The 16,229-nt window shown below is 41.6% G+C and overlaps 1 protein-coding gene across 4 annotated transcripts in view; it reads right to left on the bottom strand.

The window, feature by feature from the left end:
- The window catches only part of Washc2c (WASH complex subunit 2C), a 51,413-nt gene extending 40,653 nt beyond the window's left edge, over positions 1-10,760 (bottom strand). For all 4 annotated transcript variants that reach the window (XM_034511526.2, XM_034511528.2, XM_076940334.1 and 1 more), the window contains exons 1-5: positions 10,657-10,760; positions 10,455-10,577; positions 9,702-9,866; positions 2,525-2,587; positions 523-696 (exon numbers count right to left, since the gene is read on the bottom strand). In XM_034511526.2, the coding sequence (XP_034367417.1) occupies positions 523-696; positions 2,525-2,587; positions 9,702-9,866; positions 10,455-10,577 (525 nt within the window). In that variant the 5' untranslated portion in view covers positions 10,657-10,760. The remainder of the gene's footprint in view (positions 1-522; positions 697-2,524; positions 2,588-9,701; positions 9,867-10,454; positions 10,578-10,656) is intronic.
- Positions 10,761-16,229: the final 5,469 nt, after the last annotated feature.

Here is a 16,229-nt window from a genome sequence, read left to right as displayed (position 1 = left end):
TTTCAGGTGACCTCCCCGGACCCCTGTTTAATGCCCTGCTGGACAGGACAACTCCCCAGAACCCAAGAAAAGGTAGAAGGAGAACCAACTCCACAGCTATCCTCTCTCGGCTATGGGTCATGGGACACATATGCCCCATACTAATACATCAATAGTAAATGTTAAAAACCAAATAAATAAGTGTTAAAAACCGAATTTAAAAAACAAACCAAATCCAGTTAAAATTCTCACCCCTCCCCTTAACTTCTTGGCTATAAGTCAGTTTTCTCGCAGAGTTCTGAGGATGGTCACTCATGTAAATGCCTTCTCTCCCACACACTATATACTAAAAACCTTAGAGGAGAAGGAGGTATGCCCTGCAACTTTTACCTACCTTGTACTCCTGAAATGCTCATTGTGTCAAGTATGGTTCCCAGAAGGGGTCAATTTGAGAATACTAGTAATATACATAGCCCATGCCTTACACACCCTGTGCCCAACAAAGTAGTTAAAACATCATCATACTGTAACTGAATGCTTTACCTTTGGTTCAAGGATCAGTTCCACCCGCTCATTGGCATCATCCTCTTCAGAGTCTGAATTCCCTGCTTTTATGTCAAGTTGCTCAAAGGCACTATCCAGAACCTGTAACCCATAGTTCACAGCCTCCTGGACTTTAGGAATCAGATCTATTTCTTTCTGTTCCCGAGTCTTCTCCTACAAACAAAATATCCTTCAGTGTGTGTCTCCAATATACCAACTCTAAAGTCATGCTGTCCTCAAAAAATTTTAATTCAAAATGTCAACAGAGATATGTTCTATTGAATACCTTGATACAGACTTTGGAGTCAAAGTACAAGCTTTAAATCTTAGTTTTGTCACTTTCTGGGCATCAATCAAACAACCTAAACTCTAGAATTCCAATCTTTTCATCTGGAAAATCAGATGAACATTTGAATTAGAAAGCAAAACTGAGCCAGGCAACAGTGGCGCAGGCCTTTTAATCCCAGCACGCAGTAGGCAGAGGCAGGGGAATCTCTGTTCCAGGGTAGCCAAGGCTGTTACACAGAGAAACCCTGTCTCAGAAAAGAAGAGAGAAGAGAAACAAACAAACCAAAACTGAGTCTGTAAAATCACGTCTGTGGATGAGTGTGCTCAGTGACTCGAGCCTACCTTAAGCTTTAAGGATGGAACCAGGCTCTGACATCTAGTCCTATGGTATTCAGAACACATATCACGATATCCTAGCCACTTTTAAATGTTGGTTTGAGGTAACAGTAATATTCATTTGGCTGAATAGCAAATGCATGAGTACTGTTAATGAAAATTCACTTTCCTAAAAATGCCAAGCAGAAAGAGCCATGGCTGGTTTCTGGTTTCTAACGTCCTAATCTAGAGCTTCACTAGCAACCTTTACAATCGACTTCCACAATCGCACGGACCCTGCCCTTCTTTCCTGAATGTGAGCGCAGTGCTTGCCAGAACACACAAAAGTGAGTTAAGGTCCAGAATCTTTTTCTTGGGTGTGGACTCCAAGGAGAGATAAGCATCGATGTGTATGCAGAGGTCACCTGGGAACCAGGTAGCTGCTGTCCCTCATCCCTTGGCCTACTTTGCAAAGCACACAGCGCTCATCAACTTCCTTCCTTTCCCTCTCTTCCTCTACTATCTTCCACAAACCTAGTCCATGGGAACGGGGATAAAGCTCAGGTATAGAAAGCTCGCCCAATGTGCGTGAGGCCTTTTGTGCAATCCCCAGACCCTGAGGGCTTGGCTTACTCTTGTTGGCATGGCCTCTCTACCGCCTTTTACTCGGGCCTTCCTACTTCATCTGAATAAAATCTCACCCTCGAAGCTTTTCCCAGCTAGTTTAACAAGTGTCTCCTTGCATGAACTTCCAAAACACCAGCCATGCAATGTAGTTTAGATCAATAACCAATGGACTCAACAGACAATGAAGCCTCTAAGAGCAAGGGCCCTAAATCATCAGGTCCCTGAAGACCCATGACAGAGTAAACAACTGCTCACTGCACAGTCCACTCTGTCCTAACACATCTTGTACCCATGGGTCCTCAAATATGCACAGACTAGACCTATATTCACCTAGCTAATGTGACAGAAACAAGAATTAAAAACAATCACAAAAGAGACAGGGAAACTAGGCCTTCAGAGACCTCACCTTTGTGACATTCATTTCCCAAAGCTCAGGATGTGGCCTGTCTCTGCATAAAATGAGAAAGAGTGGCTTCGTGATCTTTAAAGAGTAGATAGAAAGAGGTGAGTGGGGACAGAGGAAAAAGAGGGGAAAGAGGAGGACAAGATGATACGTCCACTGTGGCCTGTAAACCGGGATAATTTACTCTGCTCCATATTTATATCAGAATTCAGCTATTTCATCTATGTATTAACAGGCTAAGTTTCAGGAAAAAATGGAAACTTTTCTTGGGCCACTGCCAAGGGCCATATCTCCCATGTTCCCAGTTTTCATCACCCTCTTTATCACTTCTATAGATTAATAATTGAAAGAAAGATTTAATACAAGTACCTGCTCTGTTCTTTCTGCCTCCACCTTGAGCACCTGCTCCTCCACTTCTTCATCGTACACCCGCTAAGTACGGAAGCAAATCCATTGAAAACAGTTAAGCAGTAGAATGGAATCACAGGTAAAAAGCTCAACAGAAAGAACTTCAAAAAGACAAATACCACAGAGCATACACAAGCTGAACTCAGTCCCCCCCCCCCCCACATATGTACCAGATGTGCAGCTAGGTCTTCCTATTGGTCCCAAACAACTAGAGGGGGCTATCCTTAAAGCTGTTTACTGTCTATGGGACACACCCCTGACTGGACTCCCTTGTCTGGCCTTAGTGGAAGGGGATTGGCCTAGCCCTACAAAGACTTGATGCGCTGGAATGGGAGGATACATAGGAGGGCCTCCACCCTCTCAGAGGAGAAAGGAGGGTATAAGGGAAGATTGTGGGAGGGGGACTGTGAAGGGGCAGTAATAGGATGTAAAATGAATTAAAAAAATGGAAATGGCTTTTTGGAAAACAACAGGGACCACCAGCAGTGGGTCATGAACAAATAACAAAACAGTAATTTACCTGAACTTAAATTGTAGAAAAAGACATGAATGACTAAAAAACACAAGAAACTATCTGGCTGATCAAGGAGTTCTGAAAACACTATGATCCCAACTACACATATTTTCACTTAACCTAATCCATAATTCTAACAGGGTAACAGTACAGGTACCTTTACCCAAGGCCATTGCTAATATCAACTGGTATAATTTACTGACTAGATAAATAACAATTAGAGCAAGAAAAATAATAAAGTTAAACTGTACTTTTATTCTGAGGCTTTAAAATGGTTGAAAATTTTATATACTTATCTCATAAGAATCAAAGAAAAAAGGTAACTATCCACCAACAACTTGCCAGAAGACATACAGCCAAGGAAGAACCTCTTTACAAGACATATCTGTCATTCTTGAAACGCACTGCAATTTTTTTAAACAACTAGAGTGTAACATATTTGTTATAAAAAGCCAATATAAGTGTAGGTATGATGGCTAATCTTAGTTGTCAACTTGACTACATCGGACTCTTGTGAAGAATTTTCTTGATCATATTATTTGAAGCAGGAAAATCCAAGCAGACTCTGGAGCACATTTTCTTGTGGAAGCCCAGATAAAAGGACATGGAAGAAGGAAAATCTGCTTTGTGCCCTCTTGTGCTCGTTCTTGCTAACATGTACATCTATCTTGTTGCTAAGGCACTCCTTTGCTGATACTCGAACCAACTTCTTCAGGATTCTAGTAGAGACTGAAGATCAGCATTCCTCAGCAATCCTCCAGGCCTTCAGCACCAGATGGGGACTGCTGGGATAGGCAAGCTCCTGGATGAACAACTGCTGCATGTTCAAGCCACTGTCTGAAAGCATGACAGCCACTGTTGGACAGTCTTGAGCACATCCTGCAAGCCAATCTAATGAACCCTATCAATTCTGTTCCTTTAGAGCCCTGATCATGTAGGATAATGAAAATCTGTAGAGACAATAGGGTTACAAAAGTTTGTGAATACACTAAAACACACTGAGCTACGCTATTTAAAAGAAACTACCTAAGTCATTTTAAAAATGATTAATCAGTATTCCTTCTCTGAAGTTTTCACATTTTAGATTGTTGGAATATTGACAGGAGACTTTATGAGCATCCCTAATTCAAAATCCAAAACCTGACGCTGAGGCCTGCAAAGTTCCAGACTTCATTTCAGTGCGTTTCATCTGATTTCATTTTAAATTAAGAACAATCAAACTGTGCCCACGACGACTGGATGAAAAGACTCTTGCTGAAGACACTACACACTTTGGTTGTGGTACATAGAGACACCAGGCTGCAGACAGGCTGGAAACTTCCTCTCTGCTGGCTAACTTTCATAGAACTGAAAAATACTATGCTATAACTGCTTAGGAACGAGCAATGTCTTCCACAGAGGTCGACTCTGTGTACCGCAATACCGACCTGAGTGGCAGGACTGCTCTGGTGATGACCAACTGCCTTCTAATTGGACCTGTGGCCTGCGCCACGCATGCCATGGAAAGCAGGGCGAAGTCCGTGCCTGGGAATGCCATGAAGTCTGGACCTGGTACTACCTGTCTTCACTACAATGATACAGTCAAAATATCTTCTAGATGTTTATACCCATAGGTTAGGGCTATTCTCAACCTTGGCATATATGTCAAATTCATAGAGAGAAGTTTAAAAACAAAAATAAAACAATGACTATTTCTGAATAAAAAGAAGTTTTGAGGAGTTAATCATGATGGTTCATGTTTACAGGCCAATTTTCAGCAATCTAAAGCAGAAGACTGTTAGACAATAAGATCCTGTCTGAAAAAAAAACAAGTTATTGAAGCAACTTGCCCTATCAAGTGTATTAAATTACAATATTTAATAACATAAAGAACAAAGAAAATTACATGGAAAACTAAGTTTATGCTCACATATGCATACACCCAGGTCAGTGATGAAAGAATAGCTGTACAATAAAAGCTCTCTTCATGTGTGCTCACGCATACCCATAAATATATACTCCAAGGATATAAAAAGATAAAAATGCAGAGACACAAGGATACTTCCCCCAAAATATCACAGTTAGGAGGAAATAAAAGAGGTGGTTGGTTCCTATGAAACAAATATGGAAAAATATCAAAATTCTAAATGCTGCATGTTCTTACCATGAGTGGTTATTCTCTATTCTTTCCTAAACAAACCAAGTATTCATATAAAGGTAATAGCTGAATATTAAAGTATGTTTGGTATAGTCAAATAATAGAGGAAGAATAAAATTACATCCAAGAGGCAGGTGGTCTCTAATGCCAGCACAGGGAGGAGAGAGGCAGGGAGATCAGGAGTTAAAGTCCATTCTTGTTTCAAAACAAAACAGTTCATAAAAGTCTCAAAGCTGTGTAAAAACTAATTTTAACACTAAGAAATATGCAGGTTGTAAATGTACACATTTCTATGCACACACAAATGCAGTCATCCAGACTACAGGGAAATACAAAATGACGTTCCCTGGCTAATGAGCTTCAGGTAGTAAATTATCTGTAGGTTTATTTTTTAAGCCTAACGTCTGTGTAAAAACAGACCTAGAACATCTGTCCCAGTCTCCCCAGGAGCTGATGCTTCAGGCGGCTTCTCGCATTCTTACTTTTCTCTCTCTCTTTCTCTCTTTCTTTCTTTCTTTCTTTCTTTCTTTCTTTCTTTCTTTCTTTTAAGGTTCACTTTTATTTTTGCCTTTGTCTGTGCATCTGTGTACTGTGCAGGTGTACTGTCTGTGCCTGGTGCCTGAGAAGACCACACGGGTGCACTGGATCCCCTAGTGCCTGAGAAGACCACACGGGTGCGCTGGATCCCCTAGAACTGAGAAGACCACACGGGTGCGCTGGATCCCCTAGAACTGGAGTTACAGACGCTTCTTAGCAGCCATATGGGTGCTGGAAATCGAACCTGGGTCTTTTTTTTTTTTAATTATTACTTAGTTTTATTTTATGTACAATGGTGGTTTGCCTACATGTATGTCTGTGTGAGGATATCAAATCTTGGAGTTACAGATAGTTGTGAACTGCCATGTGGGTGCTGGTCCTCTGGAACAGCAGTTAGGTGCTCTTAGCCACTGTGCCATCTCTCCAGCCCCTCATTCTTAATTTTCCTTCCTATACCAAACATTTCCAATATGAGAGCAACAACAACAATAAAAACACATGAACCTGTAAGTGGGATCTTAAGATAGGACAGCTACTAGAGTCATTTCAAATTTGTATGGCAAGACCTCTAACCTGAAAAGGGCTTCTGGCTAATGTCTAAAACCATCAATACTGAGCAATCTAAAACAAAGCCTGGTAGCAAAAGAAGCTCCAAAGCATTAGAGGCTACTTTGTCAAAAGCAAAGCACATCTGCAAAAATAAAGCATGCTGGCGGAAGGAGACAGCATGTGCAGGGGATTATAGGCTGATAAGGTTCTGAACTTTAACCCCAAATCATTGATTCTCTACGACAATTTAGTAATGACACCTTTTTCCTTAAAAAGGGGGTGGGGGCTGAAAGGAAGAAAATGATGAAAACATAGTTTTTATAATGAACAGAATGATACTGGAAAATCAATTTAAGTTTCTTTTTAAATTTTTTCCACAAAGCTAAAAATTCTTTAATTGACTTTTTAAAAATTCCTTATGGTCTTTTATTATTTCATATATACAGGCAGGTGTTATATATCTGTGCACCATGTGCCAGAAGAAGGCAACAGATGCCCTAGAACTAGAGTTCCAGGTGGTTGTAAGCTACCATGTAGGTGCTAAGAATTGAACCCAGGTCCTCTGGAAAGAACAGCCAGTGCTATTTAACCTCTGAAGCCATTCATCCCTCGAGCCTCCTATGTTCTTAACTAGGACTGCTGAGTCTGAGGTCAGCCTCTGCTGTAGAATGAAATTCTGTCTCAAGGGAAAAACAAAAAAGGCAAGGGGTGGCACCTTAAGAACTGGGTCCCTTTCTGCTTGGAATTTAAAACATAGGCCAGAACAAATCAGCTGTTCTCTTTCAGGATTCCCTCTTGAGCCCTTACTAATGATTCCATGTAACTTCTATTGCCCTCCAAAGTCCTGACTGTTCTATTGCCCTAGAAAGTCCAGCTTGCTTCACTAATTCTAAAATGTAGTTCGCAATTATGAGGCTGCCTCTGAGACTAACAAAGCCCAATTGACTTTAAATAATCCCTCAAAAGAATTTCCATAAACCTAAATAGCAGCAGCATCCTAGCCTGAATTATAATTCGTGAGAATCAATGTCAGAGTTTGAAAAAAATACACAGGCAAGCAGACAGATGCAATAGGCATTTTTATGAAGTTAATTTCCCCCCCAGGTTTCTGAAGCACTAGCTATTCTCTGAACATCATCAGGTGCCCCTCCACAAGGGGAAGACACTATCTGTACCATGCTATTTGTACCATGCGGCATTGTAAAAGGACCTAGAAGCAGTTACATTTAGTGTGGCACCAGCACTTTTGAAGGATCCTGATGGCAGACTGGAAGGGGAGAGGAATAAGGCCTTATCATTAAGGGGACAAAGCCATGAATGGACATAAAGAACAATTCTAAAAGGTTTTCATAAAACCTAAGCTATGGGAAATTTTAAGAAAATTTTGCCAGAAAAAGCTAGAAGAGGAAGACTATCTAATTAAAAACTATTATCAGAAAATAAAGTTTCTCATGCCTCCTCTGCCTGACAACAGTGTGATCGGATACCAATCTGGTACAGATACATGGAGTACAAAAGAAAACTTCCCAGATTTGTTCCTTGCCCAATCTACAGCTACAACATTAACTATAAGAAGAGCTGAGCATCTGATGTAGCAAGAAAGGTGCACAATAAGAACTGCACAGAAGAGCACATAAAACCATCCAATCCAGCTTGATGGGGGTGGGGGGCTGCTCTCATCAGGGGAGTACAGTCCCCTAACTGACCCTTCCAGGGAGATAAGTGCTCTGGTTGACCAGCCAGGTTCTGTACACATCAGAAAATGTCCTCAGGTTGAGCACGCCAATCCAAAACTCCAAAATCCAAAACTTTCTGAGCAATGGCATGACATTCAAAAAAGTTTGGACATAGGGCTGTTTGAACTTAGGGATGCTGAACCTGTAAGGTCTCTGTAGATTCTACATCTTAAAAACCTGAAATCTGAACAACTTCTAGTCCCAAGTATCCCAGACATTTGTACATTCATCTGTATTGGGTTTACTTGAATTCATGTTATGTTTCAAACCAAAGAGTTTCCCTTTGCCATTACAGAAAATAATTGGTGGTGTAGTCACCTCTATGAGCCAGGTAGTCTGGTACATGCAGTAGTGAACAAAGAACCTTCATCAAACCCCATGTCTTAAACAAGATGGAATGTGAGGTATATCACTTCGGTTTGCGCTACTAAATTATGCAAACATGCAACAGCCCACATGACACCTGGTACTTTTATAATCCCAAATCATGGGCTTTATGGCCTTAACCATTTATGAAACTCTGTTTAATAATTTTCACCTAACAATTTCAGGATGTTGTATACTTGAGTAATTCTCTTCTCACTGCTGGGTATAGGGCTATAAGCCTCTAATTTCAGAGGTGAGAATTTCTCCCCTCTATGCAAGGCCAGCTTGGTCTGCATAGCAAGTTCTACAATAGTCAGAACTAATGATGAGCAAAAACAAACAAACAAACAAAATCCCAAAAAAATGTCTTTCCACAAATTAATTCAAAAGACATTAGATGAACTAAGCTCCCTTCCCATTCTCAAGATGGTCCCTATCCTTTGCTAGATGGCTCCAGGCACACCTGCTTCTTATCTATTGTAGTTTTAACAAAATAATTTATCTGTATATTCCTAGCAGCTCACAGGAACTCACTACAAAAAAAAAAATTCATATACACTTTAGTTAAAGGTCAGCAGTATCTTTACTGCTGACTCTGTGTCATATATTCATTCAAACTGAGAAAACTGGCGATGGCAGGACAGTAGTGGCCCACACCTTAAATCCCAGCACTTGGGAGGCAGAGGCATATAGATTACTGTGAGTTCAAGGCCAGTCTGGTCTACAGAGTGAGTTCCAGGACAGCCAGGGCTACATAAAGAAACCCTGTCTCGAAAAAGAGAAAAAACAAACAAACAAAAAAAAAAAAAAAAAACAAAAAAAAAAAAACACACACACACACAGAAGAAGCAAAAGGAAACTGTACTTTACAAAATGCAAAGCAGCCATCTGCATCCTCTTATACAACTGATGGAAACATAATGGACCTACATAAAGTCTACGGGGACTGAAGACTAAGTAGAGCACACAAGGTCAAGCCAGGCATATCATTGATCATACCGAATGAGCACAGTGACTTTTCTGAGAGGCACACAATTCTGCTCAAATGGTAATTGCCCTCAAAACTAAAAACAGAAGAGCCAGCATGAGGCAAACCTTATTATTAGATTTTTTTAAGGTTTGTAAAACCCACGAACTTTACTAATAAAAGACACTGATTCCAGAGAAAGGAGCTTCAGTTACCAAGAACAAATCTATCCACCAAAACTTAGAAGGGAACCTAATTATCACTATAAATTACAATAGCTCTTATTCCCCAGAAGGGATTATTCAAAGGTCAGATGCTATAAAACAACTCACATTCTCAATGAACTGGGTGTTAGACAGCATGAGGAAGTCGTTGAAGACATTATGCAGACGACAATGTGTGGCTTTGGTCTCCTGAATTAATCCATCCACCTGCTTCTTGATTTCATGAGTCCTGGAGATAGTCTGCTGTGAGAATTCCTGTAGAAACTGTAGTAGCTATTTTGAAAAGAAACATACAGAAGTGTAAAAAGAAAAAAACCAACTTTCCCTTTCTCCCAGATGTTCTGTAAAAGGGGTGATAGTTTTGATCTGCGGTCATATGACCCTGGAAAGCATTAAGAAAGCTCATCATCAGATAAGTGTATCCAGAGTAAACAGTATCACATATCTAGAGGGATTTAAAGTCCTGTGTGGTTGTCACTCTCCAGAGACCACATAACAAAACACCCCAAATCCTACTTATATGAAACTTCTGAGCTCTTGGTTCCCGAAGTGAGCAATTTTACTGAAAAATATGTGCTGCCCCATTTAGCCCAAGTTCTAATACAGAAAGGCCTCCGTAGAGACAGAGCAATCCTTACAGGACATAAACGATTCTGCACAGCAGGATGGCGTGGAGGGCAAGACTGAAAAGCCTCTGTACGGAAGGAAACCCGCGTCTGCGCGGCAGAGAGCTGGGTAGAAGCCCACACGGCCGCCCTCCCTGGTGTCCGAGATTGCGCCTTTGAATACTGGAGGATGTGTGTCACCGAGAAGGGGCAACCACAACTCTGTCCCTCCCTTGGCCCCGGGTCCCTCGCTCACACCGGCGTCAGCCGCCAGCGACCAGTTCTGACTGCTGCGGCGGATCTCCTCCACGGACCAGGGCCGTTCCCACACGGGCTCGGACCCCGGAGGCCGCTCCGAGTCGGGGCTCCTCCGGTTCATCTACAGCGGGAAGGACAAAAAGAAGAGCTGAGTCTGGGGCGAAGGATCCAGCCCTGCCCTCCTGGGCCGCCGTCCTCACCACGAAGACGCCGCCACTCAGCAAGCTCTAAAGTGACTACCGGAGCTGCTACCACACCGCCCACACAGCGCTGTGGTAATCACATGGTTCGCGTCACGTGATGACGTTCTCACGTGACCTGGGGCGCAGCCTCCAAGAGGGAGCTGTGGGCTTACTGCTCCTGGGTAGTTGCGATGTGTGTTTGGCTGGTGAGAAGTTGCCTATGCAGTCTACTCTTGGAGTACGCAGGAGATGAGTGGTACCAGTGGGGCCCATGCTGAGGAATCCCGTGGCCTACCAGGTGGGAGGCAGAAGGGGAAGGAGAGCAGAGGACGACTTCCTGGATGCGCAGAGCTTTGTTGATTATGCAATGGACGTGTAACTGTCCCAGAGACTCAGTGACCCTCACCTGCTAACTGACTTGGTTTCAGTTCAGTGTGGATCTGCTTGAAATTCTTTGCCCTCAGCTGAGATTCAAGGCCAATTTCCACACTGCTGGGGGCGGGGGGGGGGGTAATCCAAAGCTCTTCTACCTGTCCACTAGCACTTCCTTGTATACAGACCCCTTCCTGAGTTGCTCTTGCCCAGACCGACTTTACTTCTAGAAATAACCCCGTACCTTTCCTTTTTGTGTGCCCGTGAACAAGTTACCTAGCTTCTATAAGCTTTCCTGTGCATATAAAAGAAGTGATAATAGGTGTAAAACAGTACCTGGTGTATGATGAGTGCTCACCTTAAATCTTATCCTTTCTCCTGTGCAGGTTATTTTTCCAACTTTAGATTTTGCTTTGTGGCCACCTCTGTTGGCAACTCACTAAAGATTTCTCTTTGATATACAACTAAGACAAATGAAAACCTGCTCAGATAAAAAACCTGTGCAAGAATGTTCACTGTAGTGTTGGCCCGTACCAGAAAGCAGAAGCAATCTAAATGTCTATCAGGCGATGAATGGATAAACAAAATGCTGTAGAACTACATAATGGACTATTTTTCACCAAAATAAATAAAGTGCTGATAGATGATAGGGCATGAATGAACCTAGAAATACAGTAATTGAAACGGCCAGCACAGATTATCCTATTTATATGAAATAATCAAGAATAGATCAATCGAGAGAGAGGAAGTAGGTTGGTGGTGGCCAGGGATTGGGGAAAAGGGGAATGGGGAGTTGACTACTTAGGGGCGTGGGTTCTCGCCCATTAGGCAGCAGTGAACTACTAAGGCTAGAGTAAAGGCCAGGGTTACTTTAGCATTAGTGTTACTGTTAGGGTTAGCATTAAGATGAGGCTTAGGGTTAGGGATAGTGTTACAGTGTTGCTTGGGTTAAGGTTAGGTCACTGCAGAACTCCTTGCGTTAGCTTTAGGGTTAGGGATAAAGCAAGTGTTACAGTTAGACATTAGTTTAGGGTTATGATTAATATTATGGTTACATTTTGGGGGGGGTAGGGTTAAGGTGGCTGTTTTAGTTACTTTTCTGTTGTTATAATAAAAATTACCTCAGAAGCAATTTCTAAACGGAAGGGTTATAGTTAGGATTTAGCGTTAAGGTTAATGCAGAGATAATTGTGAATTAGGGTTAGGATATAGTCTTAGGGTGAGTGTAACAGAGGGAGGTTTAATTAGGATTGGGCTTAGGGCAGCCTTATATTCATTACATGGCTGGGTATGGTAGCACACAATTTTTTATTCCAACCCTGGAGAGGAATATCTAAACAAATGCATGTTTGTGTGAAGCCAGCCTGGTCTTAGAGTAGGATTGGTGTTATGAGGATGTTTGACTAAGATTAGTTTAAGAGTAGTTTTAATAAAGTTTAGAATACAGTTTGAGGTGATCACACCTCTTGAGACCTAATACTTGAGAAGCAGAGGTAGGCAGATTATCTGTGAGTTTGAGCTCCAACTTCTCTCCTTAGAGAGTTCCAGTCTGATCAGAGCTACACAGTGGTATGATGTCTCACAAAAAAGTTAGGGTTAGAACTAGAATTATAGTTAGGCTTAGGGTTGAGGGTCAGGATCAGGTTAAAGGTTAGGGATTATGGTTAGAGTTAAGGGCTAGTTATGGTGAAATATAGTGGTAAACTTTAAACATCATCCTAACCCCTAAGCATAATGCTAAACCTAAGCATAGTCCCTAACCAGAACCTAATACTAATTCTAACCCCATCCCTAACTCTAACCCTACCATAACCCTAACCCCATTGCTAAGTCTAATCTTAACCCTTACCATTATTCTAAACCATAGTAATAAATGTAACCTTAATCAGAACACTATACATAAAATTAACCATAGTCTTATTGTTAATCTTAGCCCTAACCTAAACCAAATACTAACCCTTAATTACAACCTTAAGCCTAAGTTAGTCTTTTTTTTAAGATTTCTTTATCTTATGTATATGAGTACACTGTAGCTGTCTTCAGACACACCAGGAAAGGGCATCAGATCCCATTACAGATGGTTGTGAGCCACCATGTGGTTGCTGGCAATTGAACTCAGGACTTCTGGAAGAGCAGCCAGTGCTCTTAACCTCCGAGCCATATCTCCAGCCTCTAAATTATTGTCTTAATTAGAGTTCCTATTGCTGTGATGAAATACCGTGATGAAAAGCAAGTTGGGGAGGAAAGGGTTATTTCACTCACAGTTCCACATCACAATTCCACCATCAAGAGCAGTGAGGGCAGGAACTCACACAGGGCAGGAACCTGGAGGCAGAGCTGATGCAGAGGCCATGGAGGGTGCTGCTTACTAGCTTGCTCCTTACGGCTTGTTAGGCTTGCTTTCTTAAAAAACCAGAACCATCAGTCCAGGGGTGGCACCGCTCACAGTAGGCTGAGCCCTTCCCCATGGATCGCTAAGAAAATGCCCTACAGGCTAGCCTACCACCCAATCTTAGGGAGTCATTTTCTACAGGCTAGCCTACCACCCAATCTTAGGGAGTCATTTTCTACAGGCTAGCCTACCACCCAATCTTAGGGAGTCATTTTCTACAGGCTAGCCTACCACCCAATCTTAGGGAGTCATTTTCTACAGGCTAGCCTACCACCCAATCTTAGGGAGTCATTTTCTACAGGCTAGCCTACCACCCAATCTTAGGGAGTCATTTTCTACAGGCTAGCCTACCACCCAATCTTAGGGAGTCATTTTCTACAGGCTAGCCTACCACCCAATCTTAGGGAGTCATTTTCTACAGGCTAGCCTACCACCCAATCTTAGGGAGTCATTTTCTACAGGCTAGCCTACCACCCAATCTTAGGGAGTCATTTTCTAAATTGAAGCTCCCTTCTCTCTGAAGACTCTAATTTGTGTCAAGTTGACATAAAACTAGCCAGCACACTTACTCTAATAATAATTATTACACTAACATGTTCTAAAAATCTAACCCTAACATTAACCTTAGACATAATCCTAAACTGAATCCTAATCAAAACCATGAGCCTAACCCTAAACTTATATGTAACAGCAAAACAACAGTCATATCCACTGTAACAACCCCCTCCCCCAATGTAATTGTAACACTAGCTCTAGGCATAGCTCCAACTAAACTAAAACCGTGGCCATCACCTTAATACTGACCCTAACAATGACAAACCTAACCCTTGTGATAACCCAGATCCCAACACAAACCCTATCCCTAACCCTCACTCCAAATCTCATGTAACTCTAAGCCTAATCCTACATCTTAAAGCAATTAAAACCAGAAAAGTCAAAGTAACCATAATTATAAGCAGAATCCTAACCCTAACCTACTATAAGAATCCTAATCTTGTACCTACCCTAAAATTAACCCTAACCTCTAACATCTAACATTAACCACCCCTAACTTCTAACCCTGGTCCCTAACCTAGCTCTCTCATAGATAGGCCAATATGTACAACTTTATAAACACATGTATTTCCTAACTCTGTAATAGATAGGTGTATATGTGTGGGTTCACATGTACCTGCATTTCCTAGCTGTCTTCAAAGTACAAATGTGTCCTCTGACTCACATACATATATGTATTCCCTAGTTCTGTTACAGGTCAGCCTGTAGGCACATTCAGATACATGCACTTTTTAAACATTGTCATATGTTGGCATGAATGTGCATGTTCACAGGCATGAATTATCTATGCATGGTCACATGTCAATGTATACACATATGTTCCCACACATGCAATTTCTAAGCCCTGCCATATGTTGTCGTATTTTTGTGTATCCTGCCTATATCTGTGCTATGTCTGATCATTCTTTTATGGCAGCATGCACATGAATGCTCACACTCATGCAGTTTCTGAGCATTGTCATAGGATCTACATACTGGGTTTCACAAAAGCCAAGCCACATAGTGAGATTCTGTCTCAAGGGAAACGGGGGAGGAAGAAAAGAGAAAGAAAGAAAAAATTGGGTCTGAAGATGAAGATGTAGCCAACTTCATAGAAGGCTTGCCATTGCATATATGAGACCCTAGAATTGATCCTTTACACAGCATAAACCAGGTATGGTGTTGGCATATACTTATAATCTCAGCACTGGAGAGGTAGACAGGAGGACCATAAATTCAAGGTCATCCTTGTTGACATATAAGTTTAAGGCCAGCCTGAGCTACATGAGATTCTGTTTCATTTTTTTTTCAAGTTTTTATATTAAAGACAGTATCAAGAGAATAAAAGGGCAACCACAGTTTGGAAGAAAATGTTTGTACATCAAATATCTGATAAGAAACATGCATATAGCAGGGGGACATCAAATTTGAGACCAGTTGGGGATATATACTAAGTGTCAGGCCAGCCAAGAGATAAGTGGCAAGATCAAAAACAAAAATGAAAATTAATTTAAAAAAAAAACAGGAGCTAGAGATATGTGTCAGTGGTAAAGAACAGGAAGTATCTACAGTATGACATAATCAATAAGCAGACATAGTGTTGACTCTGTACAGTACAAATTTAACCTCACTAGTGGGAGGCAGCCATATGTCACTTCCACTACATGTGATTCCCCAAAAGCATCACAGCAACAATTCCAGTGTCCTCAATGCAATGTAAGTTTTCACTTAAACATGAAGAGACATTAGACAAACCTACTTTGAGATTATTTTACTAGATAAATGGTCTGTGCTCTCTACCAGTATCAGTGTCGTGCAAAATGAAGAAAGATCCAGGAGCTTCCGAAGACCAAAGGGGGTTTAAAGACATGGCAACTCAGTGCAGCCCAACTCTAAGGGAAAGAAAAACTCCAGAGGGACACTGAGACAATGGCAGCACTGTGTATGAACTATCGAATATGCAGCACTGCTACTGGTTTGGGGATGTGACTCAGTTGGTAGAGTAATTGCTGCTTAGTTTACACAGATCCTGGATTGAACCCCAGTACTAAATAAACCAAGTGCCATGGTGCACATTTGCAATCACAACAGTGAGGATTAGAATTTCAAGGTTAGTTGCAGCTACAAAGCAAATTTGAAAAATGGGAGAGATGACTTAGCCTTTTAACTTAGCAGTTAAAAGCACCAGCTGTTTCTCAAGAGGACCCAACATTGGTTCCCAACACCTACATGAAGGCTCACAATTATTTGTAAGTCCAGCTCCAGGAGATCTGACTCCCTTGTGGCCTTTATG

The sequence above is a fragment of the Arvicanthis niloticus genome, chromosome 9 (genome assembly GCF_011762505.2).
Source record: "Arvicanthis niloticus isolate mArvNil1 chromosome 9, mArvNil1.pat.X, whole genome shotgun sequence".
Taxonomy (NCBI): Eukaryota; Metazoa; Chordata; class Mammalia; order Rodentia; family Muridae; genus Arvicanthis; species Arvicanthis niloticus.
This window is presented reverse-complemented; position numbering and strand designations above follow the sequence as displayed.